The 23,489-nt window shown below is 49.7% G+C and overlaps 6 protein-coding genes across 6 annotated transcripts; 2 read left to right on the forward strand and 4 right to left on the reverse strand.

Annotated features, from left to right (window-relative positions):
- Positions 1–261: 261 nt before the first annotated feature.
- Positions 262–1,968, reverse strand: ANOM_009110 (uncharacterized protein; the record flags this gene model as incomplete). Its single annotated transcript, XM_015554366.1, has 3 exons — positions 262–1,470; positions 1,532–1,693; positions 1,741–1,968. 3 exons carry the CDS (start codon positions 1,966–1,968, stop codon positions 262–264), a joined length of 1,599 nt encoding a protein of 532 aa, XP_015403907.1.
- A 1,507-nt stretch (positions 1,969–3,475) lies between these two features.
- On the forward strand, positions 3,476–5,530 carry ANOM_009111 (ENTH domain protein; the record flags this gene model as incomplete). The annotated part of the gene is made up of 6 exons (XM_015554367.1): positions 3,476–3,523; positions 3,597–3,837; positions 3,890–4,080; positions 4,131–4,242; positions 4,297–5,076; positions 5,118–5,530. 6 exons carry the CDS (start codon positions 3,476–3,478, stop codon positions 5,528–5,530), a joined length of 1,785 nt encoding a protein of 594 aa, XP_015403908.1.
- Positions 5,531–6,749: 1,219 nt separating this feature from the next.
- ANOM_009112 (uncharacterized protein) lies at positions 6,750–8,875 on the forward strand (the record flags this gene model as incomplete). The annotated part of the gene is made up of 4 exons (XM_015554368.1): positions 6,750–7,572; positions 7,625–7,938; positions 7,985–8,100; positions 8,149–8,875. 4 exons carry the CDS (start codon positions 6,750–6,752, stop codon positions 8,873–8,875), a joined length of 1,980 nt encoding a protein of 659 aa, XP_015403905.1.
- Positions 8,876–10,346: 1,471 nt separating this feature from the next.
- ANOM_009113 (acetate uptake transporter family protein) lies at positions 10,347–12,008 on the reverse strand. The gene is made up of 3 exons (XM_015554369.1): positions 11,365–12,008; positions 11,146–11,311; positions 10,347–11,094 (listed from the first exon to the last, which is right to left on the reverse strand). Exons 1-3 carry the CDS (start codon positions 11,751–11,753, stop codon positions 10,777–10,779), a joined length of 873 nt encoding a protein of 290 aa, XP_015403906.1. The 5' UTR covers positions 11,754–12,008; the 3' UTR covers positions 10,347–10,776.
- A 6,201-nt stretch (positions 12,009–18,209) lies between these two features.
- ANOM_009114 (alkene reductase) lies at positions 18,210–19,331 on the reverse strand (the record flags this gene model as incomplete). The annotated part of the gene is made up of 1 exon (XM_015554370.1): positions 18,210–19,331. The coding sequence occupies one exon, from the start codon at positions 19,329–19,331 to the stop codon at positions 18,210–18,212; it is 1,122 nt and encodes a 373-aa protein (XP_015403903.1).
- Positions 19,332–20,415: 1,084 nt separating this feature from the next.
- ANOM_009115 (uncharacterized protein) lies at positions 20,416–23,419 on the reverse strand (the record flags this gene model as incomplete). Its single annotated transcript, XM_015554371.1, has 5 exons — positions 20,416–20,607; positions 20,668–22,830; positions 22,886–23,210; positions 23,283–23,322; positions 23,375–23,419. Coding segments are annotated over 5 exons (2,760 nt in total), but the record flags the coding sequence as incomplete, so codon positions are not given.
- Between the last annotated feature and the right edge of the window lie 70 nt (positions 23,420–23,489).

The raw sequence follows: 23,489 nt of genomic DNA on the forward strand, positions 1-23,489 counted from the left end.
CACGCCAGCTATCCTTGGAATTATAGTACAACTTTCCTCAGTGCCTTCATCAGCCCAGTTGGTGTACAGCCTAACGACCAATTCTTCAAACACCCATTCCCCCAAAACAAGTAAAGATGCACCGTCTTTTCCCCCCTTCTTCCCCCTCTCCCCCCTTCTCTTCCTTTCTGTTCTCCATTTGTGATTTTTCGTTGTGCATAATCATATTTTCTGTTATTCTACGTGGTTAAGCACGATCAACAGGTATCATTGAGTGCAATATCAATTCAGAATTTGGTTAACTCTCGCTCTGTCGCTCGCAAATTGGTCCCCTGGTGCTGGTTGATGACGAGAGTCGATGGGCTCCGGCTCAGAATTCGCTGAGGTGACGCTCTCAGTGGTGTCATTTGCTGTATTCGTGTTAAACAAGGTGTTTGGGAAGGCAACCGCTGTGAAAACATCGTCAAGAACATCATCTTCGGCGCTGGAGTTGTCAATGATAGTCTCTTCCCTTGTGCAGCCTTCTTGCGCTATCCACCTTCTGCTACCGCCGTCGAAGAGCTCGATAGATGGCAACGCAGTCCTCGTAGGCAGTCCTACCGGGCAAGGCGTGTCGGCTCTTGGATCATCCTCACTCTCCGGATCATCAGTATCTGAAGATGATTCCCCCTCGGTTACAGTGTCTTCGTCTGAAGGTGGCTCGAGCAGATCTAGATCCTCTTGGTCCAAGATGACAGACAGAGGTATTTCTGGGTTCTGGACCTCGCTCAGAGACGAATAACCACTGTAGATTCCTCCGATAAACTCTTGCCAAGTTCCTTTCTTCGTATTCAAACGCCATGAGTACGCTATTCCTTGCCCAACTAAATTACAATATCGTTGAGGTACTTGGAGGCGGGCCAAGAGCTCTCCTATAATCAAGCCAGATTGGTGGTCAAGTTGTCCCGGGCCCTTGGCCAGGACTTGGTGTAATGATCTTCCAGCTTTCTCATAGGTTCCAATGGTGTCCAGCTGCAGAATGCTCTCAATATGGGGATACTCACTTGCTATCTGAAGAAGCGAGCTGGCTTTAAACGAGGATATTATAGCAGATCCATGGACCTTTCCCCAGATCAAAAATTCACCCGCGCCATTGTATATTCCCACTCTCAAACCAAGCTTTCGGAGAAGTTTCTTAGCAGAGTAAACTTGGGTCTGCAGCTTCTTCGAGTCAATCATGGTTACTATTGCCCCTTCTTTTTTGTTGATCGCCCTGTGGACCGGTGCAAGCATGGACCTGAAGGTTGAGATGAAGGGAGTTGGGACCTCAGCTATTCTAGCGTGGTTTACGACGTGTTCCTCGAACTCCTTTGTATTGATATCGTTTGGCGCAAAATAATTCATCTCATCGATGAATAATCCAGCGAGAAACATCTTCGTGGAATTGATTCCTTGGGAATCAACATTTGACCACCTGTACAGAATAGGAGGTATCCAACTTGCGGTTTCCTGCTATTAGAATTTATGGTAAATCAGCCCTAAAGCCTGGTGATCAAATACTAGAATTCCATACCTTCTCAACATCTTCTTGATAGCACCAAAAACATCTCTTGCCGCCACCCGTACAAAGACTTAGATCTTGATAATTGTGCCTACTAATTTCCACAGGGGACCTTATGGATGTAATGTCCACAACTCTTGCATTTGATGGTGTAACAGGGCTCTCGTCAGCATTCTAAGATTCCATTAGTGCTAGACATATCCTCCAAGACAGGAACTTACAGGTGTAGACAAAAAATCAGCCGGAAGACTCTGCTCGCTGGGCTGGAAGTTTGACGTATCTATATCATCTACTTCCTTTTCAACAAGCGTGATATCCAGCGTCTTCGCACAGTCTTGAATCCTCTTAATCACAGGGAGCCAGGAGTCACGGTCGTCAAAGGAAGACAGATGTATATGTCCCCAGATAGGATCACCGGAGCATTTCATATCAGCCCACTGGGTATACATTGTACCCATAGAAATGCCTTCCATGAGTCCACATTTAATCAGGTCTGGTTTGAAGGCATGATTAAAGATTTCTCTGAAGGCTCTCATATCTCTGCAGAAAAATTTGTATAGGCAACAAAGAAAGATTCTTTGCCTAGTACTCCATCGGTTCCTGGGTATCTTCAGTGTAAGATCGATAGCCTGCATATCCATGTTGAGTCTTGAAAACAGAGAGGATCACCCAGCCCGTATACTTGCCGCTAGGGAAGACAGAGAGTGTGGAGTATTGTAATGTGACGAAATGAGTTCCTCTTTCTCTTCTCTTTTGCCGTTTGAGATAAAGGGGGCCTAATGTGCTGTTGGTAGACAGACGAGACGTATGAAAAGATTAGATAGACTCTTGGTCTCTCTAGATAAGCAGAATGAGAAATAATGGTATTCAGGCTACAGAGAAATGACAGACCTGAATAGTATGAGTTGAAATAAGAAATGAGATAGGATAAGAGAGGTAGATTGTTGTTATTACTTTGAGGCCAATGCTGTACTGGAGGTGTCTTATCAGACTGAACTCTTAACGGGGTAATATGTCTTTCTTCCTCTTTTGAAACAAATTCACACTTGAGTCAATCATGTTGGGCATTGGTGCACGAATGTTGTCGGGGTTAGTGTTACTACGGATGGGGATATGTGGATAGAACGTGTCGGACGGCGGTAGAAAGTAATGATAAAACCAACTCCTACGGCTACGGTGGAATATATCCGAGCTAGATATAATTGCGTGGTTGTGTTGGGATAGATCCAGAGATAGAGTACTGGGTTTTGAAGCGAGATTATATAGAATTTATAGTTCCGAGAAGCGATATATCAGATTCCTAGAGTGTAATTGAAGAGTTAAGTGCGAGACGGGGACAACAGGAAAAGGGAAGGAAAGGAAAGAAATAAGAGGAAAGTGAGAACACAACTCCGAAGAGATTTCTTGTTTTATGTAAATTCGGTCAGTTCTATTGTACTCGACGGCATACCAGGTACAGGTTGGTTCCTGAATAGAATAAGCGGGAACGTGATACTGATATCTGCCTAAGGCGGAGAGGGTAAAGCTTAACTCCACTGCGATTCCCGCCAACTGACATTCCAAACGTTCCGAACGCCTGAAGCTCCCTCAGTCCCTCCGGCCATTTACCAACCTTCTAAACTCCTCGGGGCCGACATATAATACGCTTTCATTGCCATCGTCATTTTATCTATCCCACTCTCGGAAGTTGTGTTGATTATAACTTCGCCCACCCCCACCTTCTTGCCATCCTGCATACTTCCAGAAGCCACGACGCGCAACATGGCTTGAGTCACCATGACTATTGTTGGTGCCGGTGTCGACAGATCAATTTGGAACTACGATAGCCGTTGATCTACCCTGATATTCCCTAATCCCTCTTACACTCCAAGTATCTTCAGTCCTAATTGAACTTCTCCCACGACGATCTTCTAATCCCGATTACGGCCCAATTGCGGAGTCCGACACACCCTCACAATGTCCCAGAATTTTGAGAAATCAGTAAAGGGGGCCACCAAGATTAAGGTCAGTCTGAACCTATATTGTCGCCGTGCTTGTTACCGTTAGCGCAAGGTGCTGATAACTGTCTTCATGCGAGCAGCTCGCGGCCCCTAAATCTAAATACATAGAGCACATCCTGGTAGCGACCCATACAGGCGAAGCGGGAGTAGCAGAAATATTTCGAACTATCCAGCTTCGGCTACGCGATTCAACATGGACGATAGTCTTCAAAGCCCTCATTGTCATACATATCATGGTAAGGGAGGGGCAATTGGACGCTACACTACAGTATATGGCGGAGAACCCGAGGAAGCTTGCAATCAGCGGATTCTCAGAAGGTGGGCCGGTAGAGTTCCAGATAATCGAAGAGAAGATGCTGACTCCGGGTAGTTCAGTCACAAGGACATAACATCCGGAGATACTCTGATTATCTCATCGCGCGCGCAAATGCATTCGAGGCCACCAAGACGGATTATGTACGAAGCGGACAGGGACGTATGAAGAGGTTGACCGTAGAAAAAGGCCTCTTGAGAGAAACAGAGATTGTACAAAGACAGATTCATGCGCTGTTACAGTGTGATGTATGTTCTTTATCGGCTGCAGTCAAGTTACCATATCTGACCGTCTCCAGCTTTTGACAGACGAAGTTGAGAACGAAATTACGTTAACAGCCTTTCGCCTGCTCACCTTGGATCTCCTGACGCTTTACTCAGTCATGAATGAGGGCACGATCAACGTTTTGGGTAGGTACTATCACCCGTCACATATTGCTGCTTAACTCATGGTGTTCGCAACAGAGCATTACTTCGAAATGTCGCGGCCTGATAGTGAGCGTGCGCTGGAGATCTATAAGACTTTTACTCAACAAACAGAGGAGGTCGTGAAATTTCTCGGTGTCGCTAGACATTTCCAAGCAGCAACACGGCTAGAAATACCCAAGCTGAAGCACGCCTCTACGGACCTTACTCGACTCCTTGAAGACGACCTTAATGACCCGGATTTTGATCAGCGACGAAGAGAATATCTATTTCGAAAGGGAGGAAAGAGCGGCAATCCGGGTCCTACACTCGCACCTGGTAACACGGCTGGAGCAGGAAATAGGTCTGTTAGTAATCCTGAACCACCTCGACCCCATACACAACCTGCTCCGCAAAAGAAAGAGAATCCGGCAGACTTAATCGATTTCTTCGATTCTATCGATCCGCAACCCCCAGCACAACAGAACCCTATGCAGCTACCACATCTACAGCAGCAAGCGCAAGCGATGCAATTCCAACAGACGGGCTTCCAACCGCAACAGCCAGCGTTCTATCCCCAACAAACTGGGTTCCAACAACAGGCGCAGCCGACCGGCTTTGGCCAGGCTATACCAGTTGGAGATCCCTTTGCACAGCAGAGTACCAATCCATTTGGCCAACAGCAAGCTCAGCAGCCACAGCCGCTTCAGCCAACGCCAACTGGTGCGGGATTTGGTGGTTACTCGGCGCAACCGCAGACATATGGGTTCCAACAGAATCTTGCGCCTGTTCCCCAGAACAATCTTGCGCCATTTCCCCAGCAACAGCAACCAATGCCCGGTGCGCAGTTACAACCGCAAACAACGAACCCCTTTAGACAGTCGATGTTACTGAGTACCCCAACCGGGACCGGCGTGCCGGCAACTCCCCTAAACCGTCAGAGCACAAACCCTTTTGCGCGACGTTGTCGACCGCCAACCCGCCGCAGTTAAACGCCAGCGCGCCACCGCAGCAACCGCCTCCACAGTCAACGCAACCACTACAACCCCAACGAACGGGGACTAATCCTTTTGCTCGAAGCTCTTCGGTTCCTCCGCAGCAGACCCAAGGCCTGCAGCCTCCTGCGCCAGCGCCTCTACGGCCGAATCCCACTGGAAGCACGAACCCTTTCCGCCAGAGTGCTTTTGTCAACCAACAGACTGGCCAGGGGTGGCATGTCGGTGGCCAGCAAGGGACCATGGGCGGTTATGAGCAGCTGGAGACTGTGCCGGTGTTTCCGCGGCCCGGAATGTAATATTCCCGTTGCGGTCGCGACAGCTGTGGCGCTTATATCGGGATATTATTAACCCCCAGTTCCTTCTTGTGCATATTCTCCCTACGAGGGTCGTTCAGTTATTGTGTTTGTGTTCAGCATACGATGGCGAGCTCGCAGCGCGGGCCTGTCTGCCAAATCCTGTAGCGATAGCCAACATTAGTGACTAGGGCATGTAATAAGACTTTGTAGATTTTGCGACCGTGCCGTGAGTTGTCGAGGAGTGTTGAGAGTCGTGGTAGCCGTGTGCTCTTTTGTCCTTGCAGGAAGTGGCGCATAGGGCTTTCGTATTCATAACTTATAAGTCAAGAAAAGAGCTTACTATTGATCCTCAGATCGATAGTGGCACAAACACATGAATGCTAAATGTAGGTCGTCCAGCCTAGGCTGGACAGGTCACTTCTCCTTTGGGATATCACGGGAGATGGTTGCACATCATCCAGGGCCAAATATATCTATCTATCTATACTCCGTGCATAGTTATTTAATTCTAAACCCAACTGCAACTTGGACAATTCCAAATCCTGACGGACTTTATATAAAACTATAAAATCACAGGAATTGAGTTTAGGGTCCACTTGGGCAAAGGAATTGATGAAGACGATCCCTCACGCCCTACAGGGTATACCGACGACTTCTTTCTTCCTCTCGGGAATCAATTCCCATTTTCTTTCTTGTTCAGGGTTTCTTTGTTGGTTCCCATACTCACTCATCGACCAGGAGGGTTCCATGACCGACTCAAGGGGAAGATCTGACCGTTGTTTCGACTTCTCTCTGTCTGTCTCTCTCTCTCCACTCTCGGAAGGGAACTCCGCCGCTCGTGTTGGATCCAATCTTTCCCTTAATTGGTAACCGATTTCCCTCTCGCCCTCTCGGGCCGTACGGGAGAGAGAGGAAGGGAGAAAAATTAAAAATAAAAAGGAGGGGTCCAAGCTCACCTTTCGTGTTTCACTTATAAAACGATTTCGATCAAGCTGGGAGAGGGATGGACTTTTCCTGATAGGGGCAGTGCGCTGACCATTCAGTCTCAAGCAATTTTCCCCCCTGGCCCATCGTGCTTGACCTCCCCCAATCCATTTCATCCACGTCCACGGTCCCCCCCCAAAACTCATGGTCCATTCTCACTCACTTTGAAACGGCGTGTCCCCATGACGATCCTTAAGTGAGATCTCCGAGTGCCATAATTAGATTTGCGCGCACCATGGACGCCAAGAACTCTACTCACCATTCAACGGCTCCCTCCGATCGCCAGCAGGTATTGCCGCTCCTAAACTCCACTCCGGTCTCGTCGGCAACCTGGGCGTCTTCGATACAGAATTCAGACTCTAGACACAGCCTGGCCTTGGCCCCGGCGTCTGACACGTCGTTGGGGTCGCCAGCAGTCCAGGACAGTTCTCATGCGCTCTCCTTCGTCGATGAATCCACCCGTCATAACGTAACTCAGTCTTCCGAGCGCAATAATCAAGATGTAGGCAAAAATGCTGTAACGAAGTCGCGCAAACCGCGCAAGCCTAGTAATGCGTCGGGTGGCCGGTCAACCCTGTTTTGGGTCCATAGCGACCCCCAGTCGGCAGCACAGGGAACGAGAGAGGAAACCCTCAAGCGTATCCGTTCCCATGTCATGTCGGAGCATAATCGCAAGAAGAGACTGGAAAACACTAAACGGTACAAAAGCAAGACATGGAAGCACCTGGCTTTTCAGCCGCCGGAAACCGCCGCTTCTAGTTCAGCGGCCTCTACTCCTTTAGCCTCTGCGCCGGGCGACTCTCAAGAAGTACCGCTCAAGGTATCGCAGTCGGAGCAACAAGGAGCAAGTCTAGAAAATGCACTTGCCGGCGACGCGCCAGGCTTTGTGGCTGCCTTGACCGAAAACTACCATGACGTTGATGCCTCTTCGCATAGTCAGTCTCTCGCCGTGGTTCAGGATCATTCGCCACTGGCCTATTTGGGTCCAGGAGGCAATGACCCCTTCAACGTGTTTCATACGCGGCTTACTGATCGTATGGCTCGGCATCTTCAATACTGTGAGTCAATTCTCTGGGCCCATGTAGAGGATACGAAGCTCACATTTGATAGTCTTGGGTACCCTAACTCATATTGCCTACCCGCTCCAACGCCGGTATGGAGATAAACTACAGGCGCATTGGACGGCACTGGTCCATTGCGATCCTGCCTCACTCCACGCATGCATATGCGTTGCCGCCTCCAACAGAGCCCTGACAGTCGGTGAATTCCCGGTGAAGGAGGGTCAACGGCCCAGTGCCCTTCTTCTCGACACCTTTCATCACAGGGGTGAGACAATTCGACTGGTCAACGAGGGGTTATCAGACCCTGTCAAAGCCTCGAGCGATTCGTTAATCGCCGCTGTTTCAACGCTGTTGACGATCGAGGTATGAGATCCTGCCAAGCTATGCCTGCTCGCTACTGACAAGATAGATTGCTTCTGGGAACCCCGATTATCTCAAAATCCACCTGGCCGGATTAAGGCAGATGGTTGCCCTGCGAAATAGCCTTGCAGACGTACCGCCTGATATCCGGTTCCAGATCTCTTGGTTAGTTGGACAATGAATGAACGTTTCGCCCATCGCTAATTTTAGCAGGACCGACATCCGAGTGGCGTGCATGGCCTTCACAAAGCCCATCTTCCCTTTCCTCCGTTACGCCCGCCCTGATTTCACCGTATCTCCTCACAATGAAGATCTTGCCAAGACCGCCTCTGCATTAAATTCACTAATTGAAATACCTAGCATATTAGGTGATGGCATGTCTAAGATCATCTACGACCTGGTCGAGCTTGTTTGGTTTGCTGAATGGATGAAGAGCGGCCAGAACTACCAAGAAATTGACGACGAGACCGAAGGTTATTTCAACACCGAGGTCATATATGTCGAATACGCCCTTCATATGGATCGGTATCTCGAGTCCGGCGAGCCCAAAGGGGATGCGAATATTGAAGGCTGCATCCGGCTAGCATGTCTTTTATTCCACAATGGCACGATCTGGGAATTCTACCCCCAGCTCGGCCCTGTGTTCCCAAAACCAATCAGCGCCCTTCGCCTGGCACTAGCTACCACGATCCCAGCCGGGTTCTTCCAAATGCTCCCGGAGGTGTTGATCTGGGTGCTTTTCATCGGGACATGGAGTTCGCAGCTATTACCGGAGAGAACATTCTTCGTGACTGAGTTAGCGGCTGCAGTAAGAAGACAAGGAATCCAGTCCTGGCAGGAACTGCGATCCCTTCTGCTGAACTTTTTCTATGTGGACCGCATTCACCAAGCTGCATTGCGCGGCCTATGGGATGAGATCCAGCTGATACGTATCCCGTGAGCATTGTCTATACCCAATGGGCCGTTATATAATCGTGTATAGTAATGAAAATATCCCTGTACATACCATGAGATGAGACAGACCACTCCAACCTTACATGTCTCTACCACATCACTTGTCAGGTTCTGATACGCCGTAGCAAATGCTACAAGTCTCTGGGCGAAGAACCAGCAAGCCAGCTGACAAAAACCGGCGGCGCCCTAACACTACCCCAACCTATCAACCACAGCTAGTGTTACTCAACTGGGCAATACTATGCAGGCTCCAGGGCTCCAGTTCAACTATTTGTCATACCTAGCAGAGTGGACCCTAACACCTCCCTATCTACCAGTATCTACGGAGAATCAACTACTGCTAACCCCCGTTCGTTGCACGGACAGGTGCCAGACATCTATCTTTTGCAAGCAACGAGGTTTTTACAATAGTCATCACTCCAATTACCCCAACATCAACCAACCTAGTTCTCCATCTAACACTCACATACCCATTTAAACCAACCCCAGTGAATCGAACGTAAATTAGTAACCAAACTCTCGCGTCACAAAAAACCACCCAAAGAAATAACAACCATACCATAATCTCACCCATTCCACCCTTGCATCTTTAGCACCGATAAGGCCATGCCGGTTTCTGTCAGTAGCACGAATGGTATGCGCTATTTTCGAGACCAGGGTTATGGCGTGATTCCCCGATTCCGACGAGGGAGTTCCCGAGCGATGCTTTTGGATGTCTTTTACGTCAGAGGTAGTTTATCTCGCTGGATATACAGCTAGATCTACGGAGTACCACGGAAGCATAACATCGTTTTCCAAGCTACATAGAACAATCAATGAACCTCTTTACGAGAAATATAAAATCAGACAACCCACTACTAGTAGTACATTGAACCAAGATTCCAAGCCCTCAAAAAAAAAGAAAAAAACCAACACAACTACAAAAGAAAAGATTCAAGAAACAAGCTTATGCATGCTAAGGTGACGCCAAGCCCGAGTTACACCCGTCGGCAGCAAAAATTCTGCAGCAAAGGCCGAACTTCACCGTCCGAACGATTCCCGGCCTGCACGGCAGACCGAGAAAACCCCGATCTATAAGACTTAATAGTTTGGCGGCCCCTTTTTTCGTCTAGTATCTCTTCTTTTCTGTTGTGCAGATGGCCATGCATACTCTTGCTCAGAGAAAATAGAAGCGCCTGTTTACATTGCTCAATTTGTGGATTGCTTGTTTTGTGCTAATTGATCGATTTCAGGGTTTTGTGCTTTGGTCGCTAACAGCTGCTTGTATACAGCTCTTTTGTGGTGTTTTTATTTTTACCTTTTTTTTCATTTTTGTTGGACGAATGGTTGATGCTGACCCTACAGGAGCTACACTGATATACTGTATTCGTCAGCCTCTATGTTGAGGGTATGTGGTATAGTTATCGATCAAGGATGACTGGCACGTGTGGGAGCTAACGTCTGTGCTGCGCGACAGGTCCGCAACATGTCTCGTGTCGAACACACATGACTGGACTATGAGATCGCACACCTTACACTACAACACGATATAGCAGCGGAATCATTATCATTGAATACATTAACTAATAAAACTAGATACAGACACGTCCCCATCCATCGTCCATCCACATGAACAACAGATCACCATCATTACAAAACTATAAAAGTTGCTGGCAAAACGGCAAAGCAATTCAAGTCATCGCAAAAGACCATCTATACCTGCTGCAGATTCGGATATAGCATTGGGTGGTCAAGTTCATCCGCAATGCAACATGCAGAACGCTGACCCGACATTACATTCTCGCAGCAATGATCTTACAAGAATGGGTATCTGGAAAAAAGGAAACGCAGGGACAAGATCCCGATCCAATCGAGTTTTGATCATCGACCTTCGCACCTCGCAACAATCTACGCGGTCTCGCGCTCGGTCTTGCGACTGCGAGCAGTGGGAGACCAGGGGAAATGCGCGACGGGGAGGATGAAGAAGCTGTTACTGTTGTCCGCAATACCGGCGAGGGCGTTGTACCAAGCGGCAAATGCTGCCAGGAGACCGAAGAAGCCACCGGCCTTGATGACCGGGGGGTTGGGCTTGCCCTCGGCGTTGCGGTGAAGGTAACCAATACCGAGGAGCAAGAAGGTCAGGTCCAGGAAGAAGAACAGCAGGAAGAAGGCTACGGTAGACCTCAGGGTGCAGAACAGCAGGATAGTGGTGAAGATGAACCATCCCTGGTCACAGTCAGCACGCGACTCATTCAATCACCAGCACTGCAAACTTACAAAGAGGAACAATCCGAAGGAGTTATCGAACTCTGGGGTACCAGCGCCTCCGAGAGCATCCGCAATCTCAAACCCACCCGGGGTCAGGACGATGGCGAAAGCAAGCCAGAAACCACCATACGAAGACAGCGCGGTGGCACCAAAGGTGTTTCCAACGGCCATTTCCCTGACGAAGGTCAGTGTGACATGACTGGACATTCCAGGGAAGGATCGACTTACCACATGCCAGCAAGCAATTGAACCAGACCACCATAGCCGAAAGCCAGGGCGACCACAATGTTGGGCTCAGAGATGTCGCGCGTACCCATGTTAATCAAGCTCAGCACGAACGTGGTGAGAGCGAAAGCAGACAGGCCCAGAGGAGCTGGATTACCGAACTTGCGGTGCTCGACCGACTTGTACAGACCAGGTTGGAACTCACCACCGAAGGGACGGAGTTGAGCCTCAGCGGTGTTGACGTGAGCGAGAGGACCATATCCGAAGCGCGCAGCAGCCCTAGCTGTGTCCTCAGCGGACATGTTGTGGTGGGTGTCGTGAGCTCCGTTAATGCCCTCGGAGTTGCTTCCGAAGTCCTTTTCGAGCGCCTGGGGATGTTCTGCGGCGGCCATGATGCTCACAGATGGAAGGATCTATTCACAACAGGTCCAAGTGATGTCTGATGCGACAAGAGAATTAATAAGTGAGGTCCAAGAGGAAAAGTGAATCCAGCTAGCTGGATGTGGAGAGGAATATATATGGAACCACGCAAGGGATCTCAAGGGAGAACAGAAGACACGATGCGCACAGCACTGCTGGCTAGAACAAAACAATGGCTTGACGATTTACGACCGTGCAAGATGGAGAAAGGAGGAAATAAATAGAACGGCAGGAGGAGGGGAAAGCGTAAGTCAAATAAGAAACGAAGAAGGGACGAGGGCCGCCTGGACCGATGGAACGAAACGAACAGACACTGAATCGGACGAGCGAAAGTTGCAGGGGTGTAAGGGCAGCAACTTACCGAATACGGGAGGAAGGCCCGTTTAGTTGGGTTTAGTTCTGATTTAGGGTTTCTTTTCTTTTTTTTATTTTTCTGTTTAGTATTCTTCTCTTGCGCTGGGCTATTTATTTTTTTTTTCTCTCTCCAAGTTTCCCTCGGATGGGTTGAGGGTCACGGCGAGTGGAGCAACGGAGCTGGGAATTTAGTTCGTGTCAAAGTCGAGGACGGACGATTTGCGCGAATCCACCGAACGGATGATACACTAAGCTCGAGAAAGAAGGGATATGTCTGGTCTTAAATGGAAAAGGTCGACGATACGGCAAAGTGCATCGGCTGTGGAGGGACCAATTGTTCCCAGCATTCTTTCTCGAGTGAATGCCGAAAAAGCTAAAGCGGGGAGAAACAACCAACCTTACAGTATCAATCTAGAAATGAAGAACTTGGGGGAGGAAAAAAAAAAAAAAACATGGGGCGGTATGGTTGGTCCAAGGATGAAAGGAACTTTCTCGCATCCAGCAATTCTCATTGCATGGCCCGACATCCCAAGACCCCGGGGTACGGGAGTGGAGACTCTTAGCACCGAGTACTTTTGGTTGGTGTTTTATTTTTCGTCTTCTGGACCTCTCGGCGAGCTTTCAATTATGGAATGTTTGTCTGGGGAAAAGGCACCAATCAAAGGATCCTGAGAGCCGAGACAGATGTCGGTTCTTATTGGATCATGTAAGGATCAATAACCTAGTAAGTCGGATGTAGTCGATGGAGAGAATGGTCCAGTCTCCTGAAGATTTTTTTGCTCTATTTTTGACATCGCATCTCAGAAGGTTACACCATATCACCTCAATCGCTAAGGTACAGGACCAGACTGAGGTGCTGAATGGTCCGAAGGATCGAGTTCATGGTGAAGATACTAGTATGGAGCCACCACTACACAGTACGAAGGTGAGGTAGTATTGACCCTTACTGTAATTAACATAGTTCCCTCAGGTCCATGAATGTGTTACATAAGGCAGAAGGGCCCAGGTTCCAACCTGACTGGTATTGCTCATACACAGTACACGGGTCCGCCCGTGGCACTCCAGCTCCCCATCGTCCGTTTTCATGAACGCAAACTCGTTCATGATGACTGTCGAGTATGGTTCTGCTCAAGATGTAGCATCAAGATTCAAACAGAGATTCAACATGGAATGGTGATCCTACCACAGATTGAAACAATCTACGCAAGGAGTCGTTACCATTGACCTGTGTCTTAACTCTTCCAGGCTAGTAATTTTCTCATGTGGACTAGAGACCATCAGCAGTGGACCCCTTCATGCCAGACATGCTCCAACTCTCGTGCACATCGTCTGCGGGCCATCAATCTGGCAAATGCGACTCTCTGTAGACGGAAAGCTTGACATGAGGCGTCGTTGGTGTCACCACTTGAACTATCATGGGCAAGCTGACGACTGTGATGGATTCATAGAACGAAGCCCGGGAGATACTTATACTATGTGTGTTGGTCCACAATCAAAATTCCTTATTTTCTTTTGACTTTTTTGGCGGCTTCTTTTATTTTATTTTTCGAACGCGCCAGATGTTATGGTTCTGGCGTGTCATTTTTCTCTACGATGACTCGCTCCCTCTTCCGTTGATCGGCCGGGATATTTACTACTGGCAGGATGCATGAGGTGATGAATAGAAAAAAAAAGAAACCAAACCTTCTAGTTCTCCCCCAACAACACTGATCAGCACCAAGCCAAACTCAACCGAGAAAAGCTCCAGGATGTCATCCATTGTGTTTTTAGAATACCCGTAATCGGTGGCGGATTACGCACCAATGATTCACCCGAGTGATCTTGACCCACGGACTTGACCGGCGAGGAAAAACAACTTAGTGGGTTCAACTGGGTTAGTCTTGGAAGTTTGAGCCTGCGACCAATGCGCGCTAAAGTAACTTAGGCTGGGAGGCTGTTTCGTTCACGACGCCGTCACGGGAAATGATCGCACTTAGCCCACTTGGCGTTGATTTCACTTCTGACCGTTTTTGCCGCGGAAGCTGACTGTTTACACTCCGGAGCTCCGCCATGCTCCCTTTGCCTCCATTCCAGCGTTCACAGCCTCGTTGTTGGCGTATGAACAAGCTCAGATGCCAGGGCGGGACCCATCGCCTCCGGGTTATCATCATTAAATTCGCCCCTGAACAATGATATTGACCGGGGCAAGGAGCATCTATCATGGATGGCGGCTGCCCGGCCAAAAGAAGGAGTTGCTTATCAGCACTACTTCAGGTTGCTCAATGGGAGTCGGGATTCGGACCAGGCACTTCGTTAGGGTAACACCAGCAGATCGTCTGCGAGCGAAACGCGGCCCGGTAATCCAGCGACCTCTGGCCACGTACTGTACTGTGTATAGCAAAAAGGTTGTTTATCCTCAGGAACAAAGGGTTAAGTTTGGATCTGCAGGTCCTATGATGTTTGTTCCGAGGCCAATTTCTGACACTGACAGCCTATGCACCATCGATTTGGGGTCATCGATTTCCTCCACCAATTGAAATTTTGAGAAGCAACGAGGAAGAGGTCCAACTCTCAGGTTGATTCTGGTCGGTTATATCCGCAGAGCTGCGATCAACCGGTTTGTTGGAAATAGCGCCCATACCCCAAGGAGTTCTCCGTAATCCGGTCAATAATTGATACTTGGCAAAAAGAATTACAAACCACCACTCATGAAAAAAAATTTTTCTCGTCGTACCAGGCCAGATACATCCAAGTGGCCATGGCCAGGCCGGGTCTTTCCTTGGCAGCCGTAAATTGTGGTGAATTTCGGCTGAGCCCCTGCTGCAAGCCATACTAAATTATTGGGGGCGACGTACTAATTAAGCTGCATCCATAGTTGTTCCCAGGCGAATCCCATTGGCCGAGGGGGGTCCAACATCCGGAGTATGCGAGGTTTTGATGAGTAAACTAATTAATACTGTGTACTCACATGGGAAACCAATCGGTGAGGCCCTCTGCCCTAATATTATGGTTATATTAATTAATGTTATGCAATCTATATTAGCAATTATCTTACAGCGTATGTCCATGCATTAACGGACTGAAATCCATTACCCCTCCATGATCCAGGCTCTTCGTTTCCCGTGTCTGTCAGGATGAATGCATGGCAATTTACCGACAGCCCGTGAATGGTGCATATGATACCTAAACATAGTACATCAGCCTATAAAGCCGTCAATTATCAAGGCAGGTGTACAAGGTTCTTCCCCGCAAAGTCTATGGATGTACCGCCCTTGGCGCAAATCCGTTACAAAGAATACCTGCCCATGGCCCTAATCCAATATCCTACGGGTCTGGAGGAGAGTATGGAGAGATTGTGGAGGTGATCCATCCAGACCTGTTACCAAAGCGACCCTGCATACGAGATTGCCCTAGACTAGTCCCTAAACATGATGTTATTGTTCCTCGTCGAATTAGGCACACCAAGACCATAACCTAGGTTATCCCTGTAGTCCTCCATTGCTCCGGGAGCCTTTGATCCATGGTTGAGTGCACGATCGAACCCCACAAGAAATGTGTACTCCACGTGGAGAGCGTCGAATCCTTGAAGGCATCGGTATATACTCGGTATCCGTACTTTGGTATTCTCTATTCCGAATTCGATGCCGTGCCAGGTAAATAGAGGGCATACTGTATACTCCTGTCCATTATATTATGCATTTGGAGGAACTAAGGAAGCTCTAGACATGTAACTTGTGCTACATGGCTGAAACATCAAGCGGAAAGGTCGTCGTCCAACCCAATAGACAATGTTTGGGTCATTGGTGCCCAAGCGCTCAATAGCCCGAGAGCTTTGATGACAACGTCGTCATGCATTTCTTTTGGTCTTGACCAATGGTCACGGGATGGGCGCGATCGACAGCCGGCCGTATACCAACGGTATACTTCCCAAGGTACTTACTTACAACCAAGACAAAGACCGAAGTAGAATACAGAGTTACAAACTACCAAAATAAGAAAGAGTATTATCAGAATCGTAATCCTTGGATTCACCACGTGGTGGCGGCCAGGCACCCGGTACCGAGTTCTCTCTCTGCAGCCGAGTCCGGGGCAAGGTCATCAGGCCACAATGGTCTCTCTATGATTCGACGAGAAACGCTTGGGGATGCTGGTCTGGGGCCATCATGTTCGGACTCTGGGCCCTCCCAAGGTATCCAATACCATCCATTCATATCCCAGAACCGCCCCCGTCCCACGAAACACCAAAGGAATCCTTTCGGTTCGGCGGAGCGGAAAAAACCATCCTCAGGAGCCGAAAAATTGAGTAGGAAAGGAAATACTACCGGGGGCGAAGAGTCCAGCCAAGAATTCCAAGAAATTCCCAAGAAATTCAAGACCCCCACTCCGTAAGTCAGGCTTCTTCTGTCTGGTTCTTTGAATGGACCCCGCGTGGGTGATGGTTGGGGTATGCCAAGTTGCGTGAGATCATTGTTCTTGGTGGCGATGTGGGATTTGTTGATAGACGAGACTAACGACTGACTTAACCCATAGGAATTAAGGTAATTCAACCTTAAAGGCCGGGGAATGGTGTCATGATCATCCATAGGAAACTTTGATGAGGTTCAACTTGGTATCACGCCGATATAACTTCAATATTTCGACTACACTATTCCGTCCTGAATATCTCCCTAGTGGGATCACATGGATGCGGTATGCCATCGGGGTTGGAGTCCATGTCAATTCTCTTTCTCGAGTCAACCAACAATTGATGTCTGACCGCTCTTTTCGCCAGAGATCTGCTTTTTCCCCACCACGCTAGAATCAACTAGACTCCCACCACCAAGCGCGATAAGAAACACAATGAACAACCGGAATAGTCACAAACCTTGAATCTCAACTGAAGAAATCTTCCTGAGATAGACGATCAGGTGGGGGTTACGCAATGTTTCTGGTGGACAGAATAGCATGATGCATCGCCATGGATACGCAGGACAAAGGCGAGGTGTTTCCCGATCTGCATGCATACTTAGTCCCCAGGACTACTGGATAGATGCAGGACCCCATATCAGCTCGTCTTTTAGTCGATATGCAACTATCTACTGCGCAATGTCGCCTTCAGCCCACTCTGCTGATTCCTCGGGGGATGCAAACCTTTCCCGGGTGGACCGTGGGAGCGGCTTTCGCCATCACTGGCTCTTGTCGCCATCCGCCGGGTTCCGCTTTCCCACTCTATCTTCTGTCCGGTGACCAGAAGGAACCAGTTGAACCAGAGGGGACATACCCATAACTACGAATGGGTGATTTGAACCATACTTCCAAGTTCTGACTTGCAGAAGCTTAGCCCAATACTGTTTGCTCACCGACACCGTTCTCACACCATCGTAGCTTCGATAATGCTCTGTTTGAGTTCGACGATTCGATTATCGAGCACATCCTCTCAGTGCTAGCCTGCTTCCTTCGGGAACTAGTGAGTATAAGTAATTCAAGTCGGTGAGATCTCCGGTTTACAATAGAGCTCGGACTATGGAGTACGCCGTACAGCAGTGGGTACTTTCTTGACCCTTGATACCGCATTCTGCAATCAGTGGCAGGTATCATCTGACTAAAACACCAAGCTTTTGAGTATCTATAAGCCATGGAGTGATTATCATTCCAGATCACACTCATAGTTTAGTTACTCCCTCACTGAGCTATAAGAGCCTTCGAAAAATCTGGAGCAGAACCTTCTACTCGGGTTCTTCTCGGCAACTCTGTAATTTCTGCTACAGTGCCCAGAGCATAGCAGAACACATGTATCGATGATTCAATTGCATTGTAGACCCTTATTTTGGTATATGGAAGGTAAGATCAGAAGACGGGCCTCTTTATAACCTTGTACGGTTCTCTGACCATATATAATGACGACATCTACTGCAGTTCCTGCTGAGAGCAAAGGCCAATCCGGATTCAAGATGAACAAAATGGTTTATATGCAATGATAGATTATGTATGTACAATCCCATCTATAGTCCATGCCTTCTAACCTAGTCAAACGCCTGATAATGCACAGCAATGCAATGCAAGTAAACATCAAAAAAAAGTTTGAAAAAAAAGAAAAGAAAACAAAGAAAACGAGATCAAGCAGCAACCTGCACAGACTTGAACTCCTCGCTAAACTCATAATCAGTGTATCCCTTCGGATCCTTAACCAGATAGAACTTCTCCCTCTCATAATCCCTCAAAGGAATGCCCGCCTTGACCTTGAAAGGCAAATCCGGGTTCGAGGTAAAGGGCCGTCCCATAGCAACAAGGGTATCATAGTCCTTGTAGAGCGAGTCAACAGCCTCCTTGGCCGACTCAGCCTTATAGCCGCCGGCCACCATGATAGGGCCCGCGTTCTCGTAAGCACGGAAGAAGAAATCCAACGAGTCAGCGGTGGGCTCCTCGACCTCCGTGTTACCCGCAATGCGCGGCTCGACCAGATGCACATACGCCAGCTTGAACTCCTTCGTCTTGCGCGCCAGATACTCGAACTGCGGGACGGGGTCCGCCATGCGCATCCCCTGGAAGGTACTGAAGGGACTGAAGCGGATGCCCGTCCTCTCGGCGCCAATGGCCTCCGTCACAGCCCGGGTGACCTCCAGCGCGAAACGCGCGCGGTTCTCAACGCTGCCGCCCCAGCCATCCGTGCGCTGGTTGGCCGTATCCTGTGTGAACTGGTCAATCAGGTACCCGTTCGCGCCGTGGATCTCGACCCCGTCGAACCCAGCCGCAATGGCGTTCTGCGCCGCCTGCGCGTAGTCGCGGATGTAGTCGCGGATCTCGTCCTCGGTCAAGGCCCGGGGCGCAGGGCCCTCGGGGGTCGCGGGGACGGCGCTGCTGGAGACGAGGTCGTAGCCGTCCTTCGCCAGGTTGGTCGGGTTGGCGACCCGGCCCAGCGCCCAGAGCTGCATGAAGATGTAGGAGCCCTTGGCGTGCACAGCGTCGGTGACGGTGCGCCAGGCGGCGATCTGCGCCTCGCTCCAGATGCCGGGGACGTTGGCGAAGCCGCCGGCGCGCGGGGAGATGAGGGTGGCCTCGGTGATGAGGAGGGTTCCGGGGACGGATCCGCGCTGTTCGTAATGCTCCTTCACGATGGGAAGGGGCACATGGTCGTCATCGTTTCGGAAGCGGGTTAACGGGGCCATGGTAATGCGGTGGGCGAGCTGCATGTGCCCGACTTGGAGGGGAGTGAAGAGTTTCGAAGAAGAAGAAGCCATTGTGACTTTATTTATTATGTTTCTTGTTTTTTTTTTCCCTTGCGATGAATCAATCACCTTGTCTCTTTGGACTTGTTCTTCAATTGGATTTTTGTCTGGAGATTCATCAAGCAAAAAAGCGTCCTCCTCCTTTTTATGCTATACTTCGGAAAGTTATTTTTTTTTGTTTTTCGCCATTGATTTCCAATCAGTGGCTCACATAAGCCGTCGGGAGTTCAAGGTTAAACTTCTCGGCACTTCAAGTTCACTTGTCCCGCCCGCTCATTTGCCAATTGGTCCTTTTTTTTCCTTTTTCGCCTCCACCCATGTATATCCGATGGATGGTTTTTCTTCCGAATCATTACTAATGTTATTCATTATCAATCACAACTAGTATTTTCATACTACATACATACTAGATGGCGCGATGTATGGGGTAGAATATGCCAGATGACGCCAGGGACCAAATTACGAGTATTCAGGGACTAGTCGATAGAATTGTGTATGACGTACTTTCCTACAGGTTAGTCATCTCTGTCCGATAACTATGTATCTCAAGTTCTCAACCACGGCCGTCATGTCTATCTACCCTGGGGATAGGACTCTTCGGTGATATGTGAATTCTACCACGACCTGTCCATGTTATAATACTAAACAGGGAAAATGATATTGACATCCCATTGGACACTTGGACAAAGGCAAAGCATCAGACAGGGTATATGTACGCCGTCGCATTATATTTCCATCCACAAGGCGGTCCCTATACTAAGAAGCGTCCGCCCGTAATCCACCGGAACACCTTGAATGCTATCTGGGTCGGCGTTCTTCGCCACCGGTAGAAGAAGAGCAAAGAGTAATAAAACAAAGTATCCAAAAACAAACAAAAAAAAAATTGAATAAAGCAAAGCCACTGAACCTATGGTATACTGCCATCGCCATCATACATATTCATCAGACAAATACGAAACTATTGCCATGCTGCAGGGTATTTGAGAACGGAAATCGAAGATGAAAAAAAAAAAAAAAAAAAATCAATAAATCAGAAATCAACTCTCAAGGGTTCGTGCGGCAGCCTCAAGCTGCGCATTGAACGCTTTGATCTGGTTCAAGAGACCCCCTTGCGCTCCAGGGCGCGGGAGCTCACGTTGTCCGCAACACTACGGAGCATGAACTCTAGTCCAACGGTCAAAGAGGGTTCGGACGAACCTGGCTCGGCCGAGTCGCCTGCAGGCCGGTTCTGGCTTCGTTCGAGGGCTAGGTCTAGGCTGTGCAGCGAATTGTTGATGTTGGTGCGCGCCTAGTATGGTGTTAGCTACAACGTCAAGCGACAACAGTATTGTTGCGCGGGCCGACTTACCAGGCTTGCATTTTCCTCCTCCGTGTGCTTCCTGCGTACTGCATCCATCTGCAATGCCACGACCTCCCTTTCTTTTCGTAGTTGATACAGTCGGCTGCGCATATCCATCATGTCCCGCTTGGCCTTCTTCAGTTTGACCCCCAATACGAAGTTACTGTCGAGCATTTCGCTCAGTTCAAAGAGGCGTCCTTCGAGCTCGGTGCCGAATGCTTCCACGGCTTTTTTCTTGGTGGTCCACTCTGAGCGTCGTGCTGCATTCCCCTCGTTGGAGATTCCGTTCGTGAGTGTGGTAAGCGTCTTCTCGAGTGTTTCTCGGCAGATTTGACTAAGAACATCGGCGACATTCACGCCTCCCCTACTAGGGAGTTTAGTCTTCTGTCTCGTCGAGAGCTCATCGGCAGATTCCTCCTCCTCGTCGGATTCCTCGGAAGGTTGAACATCGCCTCCAAGAGAAGCGACATTAGCGAGACGATGGACAGTTACAGGAACTGTCTCTCCACGAGGCTGTCTGGGCTTCCTTCTAGTCGTGCGAGAAGCCGCCTCCCCACTTTCATTCTGAGCCTCAGGGTCTTCCTCACGCTGGGTGACTTCAGGACCCTTATTGGATAGTGAAGGTCGGCCGCGACCACGTTTGGGAGCTGGCGCTGGCTCTGGCTCCTCGGGAGCTTCGGTTTGGCCCTCAGGCTCTGGCTCCGGTTCTCGCTCCTCTTTTGATCGTCTTCCTCGCTTCCTCTTTTCACCAGCTGATTTTGCCTCCTTTGAAGATCCAGGGTCAAGCTCAGCTTGGGTCTCCGGCTCCGGTTCCTGTTCAGGTTCTTGATATGACCTTCCTCTCCGTTTCCTCTTTTCGGTAGCTGGTCCAGGCTCCTCAGGAGCTTCAGGTTGGCGCTCAGGTTCTGGCTCCAGCTCTTGCTCCCCTCTGGCCCTTCTTCCCCGCTTTCTCTTCTCGGGAGCTGATTCAGATTCTCTTGAAACCTCGGGCTCGGGCTCCACCTCCGGTTCTACCTCCTGCTCCTGCTCCTGCTCCTGGTCTGGCCTCTTTCTGCGTTTCCTCATTTCGACAGCTGGTTTGGGTTCTTTTGGAACCTCGGACTCGTTCTGAGGTTCACTCTGGGGCTGCAGCTCAGGCTCCGGCTCTGACTCCTCTTTTGACCTCCTTCCTCGTTTCCTCTTTTCGCCAGCTGGTTTGGGCTCCTTTGAACCTTCTGTTTCAACCTCCGGCTCAGGCTCGGATTCCAGCCTTTTTCTCTGTTTTCTCTTCTCACCAGCTGGTCCTGGTGCCTCTACACTCTCCAGCGACTGGAGAGCTTTCTTACCGGGACGTCCAACTTGCCTTTGTGTGTGATTCGTCTCCTTTGACTTTTGGCGCAATTGGCGACTTCTTTCAGATGAAGCCATATCATCCTCCTCCGCCACAGTACCCTCATCCATAGGCTGGCCATTTTGCGTTTCACTGGCAGCAGAATCTTCCGTCGGCTCTTTTGCTTTTCTACCCCGAGGCCTTTTCGTTGTCTGTTGTTGGGTCGGTATGCTCTCGCCCGGCATGATTTCTGTTGAGGCGGCCTCATTCTGCGCGCTCCCTTCATTTGTTGCTGGGGATGATTGTGCTGATGTTCGCGGTCGGCCTCTGGACCGTCTCCCAGGCTGTGAATTAGGAGAGTCCGCTTCCATGGATTTATCACGATTCGTCTCCAATGATAGCTCCTGTGGCGCTGGCTGCTGTGTGGTCTCAGTCTCAGTCTCCGGCCGCTCAATACTCTGGGACCGTCGCTGATCGGCACTGGGCCCTCGTCGTTTACGCTTGCCGTTCGTGGTGGCTCCAAGCGCCGGCGTTCCATCTGCCCCGGAAGACTCGTTTGGAGGCTCCGTGGACTTCTGGTTCATATTATTTTGGTCTGAACGTTCATCCTCCGGGATGGGCGCCTCAGCTGCCGGGGTGTCCGATACCATGGCGGTAGTCAAATCGAGCGCTTCTTGGGGTGCCTGCTCCGTTTGGGGTGTATCTGTAGTAGTTTGCATGCTTGGGGGTTCGTCGCGTGGTTCTGTCGGCTTGCTAGACACAGGCGCGCTTGTATGTACGCCATTTTGGAGAACTGGCGAGTCTCGTTTATCCTGTTGCGTGACTTCTGGCTCGACGGATACTCTCGGACTCTGGCTAGGGAGCTCTATGGTGGTGTTAGATAGTAGATAGAATCATGATAATATTCCATGCACATACCAATCTTTCTTCGCTTGCCGCTTCGTCCAAGGTCCAACGCATCATCTTCCGGTATGTCAAATGTTGATGGTCGCTCGGGGAGCTGATTACGCGCCCCGCCCGGAGTTCGGAGCTGTCCACTATCTTGTGATGATGGTGGAAGCTGCTTTTCTGGCGATAACAGAGGAGGTTGCGTATCTCCGAAGCTGAAGGTGGCTGTGGTGCGGCGAGCGGTTCGGTGGGAATGTCAACATCGACGGGTTGCGACGCGGCTTGAGGCGGCTCTTCGGGCGGGGGAGCGAGACCGAAAGCAAAGCCAAAATTCACTTCCTTGATCTTGCGTGTCCTAGTTCATGATTTACAATGTCAGCTCTTTGTGGACTTCTTCAATCGGTCGCGGGGTAAGGCCAGCGCGTACCCAGCGCCGCGCTGCCGCATTTGCAGCCGCTCCTCTCGATCTGCGGGATTCGTTAGTTTGAAGATAGATTCAGCGGCTTCATGAGTGCATACTGGAGGCCATGATCGAGAAGCGGCGCCTCGGCGAGCTCAACGCGCAAATCTACGCGCAGTTTGAGGGTAAAGGTTCAAGGAGGTGTTGCGCCGAAATCAATGATGGAGCGTGTAA

This window comes from Aspergillus nomiae (genome assembly GCF_001204775.2).
Source record: "Aspergillus nomiae NRRL 13137 chromosome Unknown contig00300, whole genome shotgun sequence".
NCBI lineage: Eukaryota > Fungi > Ascomycota > Eurotiomycetes > Eurotiales > Aspergillaceae > Aspergillus > Aspergillus nomiae.

What these genes read in the sequence shown, in the direction of transcription:
- ANOM_009113 (XM_015554369.1), bottom strand. Translation starts at nt 11,753, where the DNA reads ATGGCCGCCGCAGAACATCCCCAGGCGCTCGAAAAGGACTTCGGAAGC. An exon ending in CAATTGCTTGCTGGCATGTG is followed by an intron (nt 11,312 to 11,364) that starts GTAAGTCGATCC and finishes GACCTTCGTCAG; the next exon opens with GGAAATGGCCGTTGGAAACA. An exon ending in CCTTCGGATTGTTCCTCTTT is followed by an intron (nt 11,095 to 11,145) that starts GTAAGTTTGCAG and finishes GACTGTGACCAG; the next exon opens with GGATGGTTCATCTTCACCAC.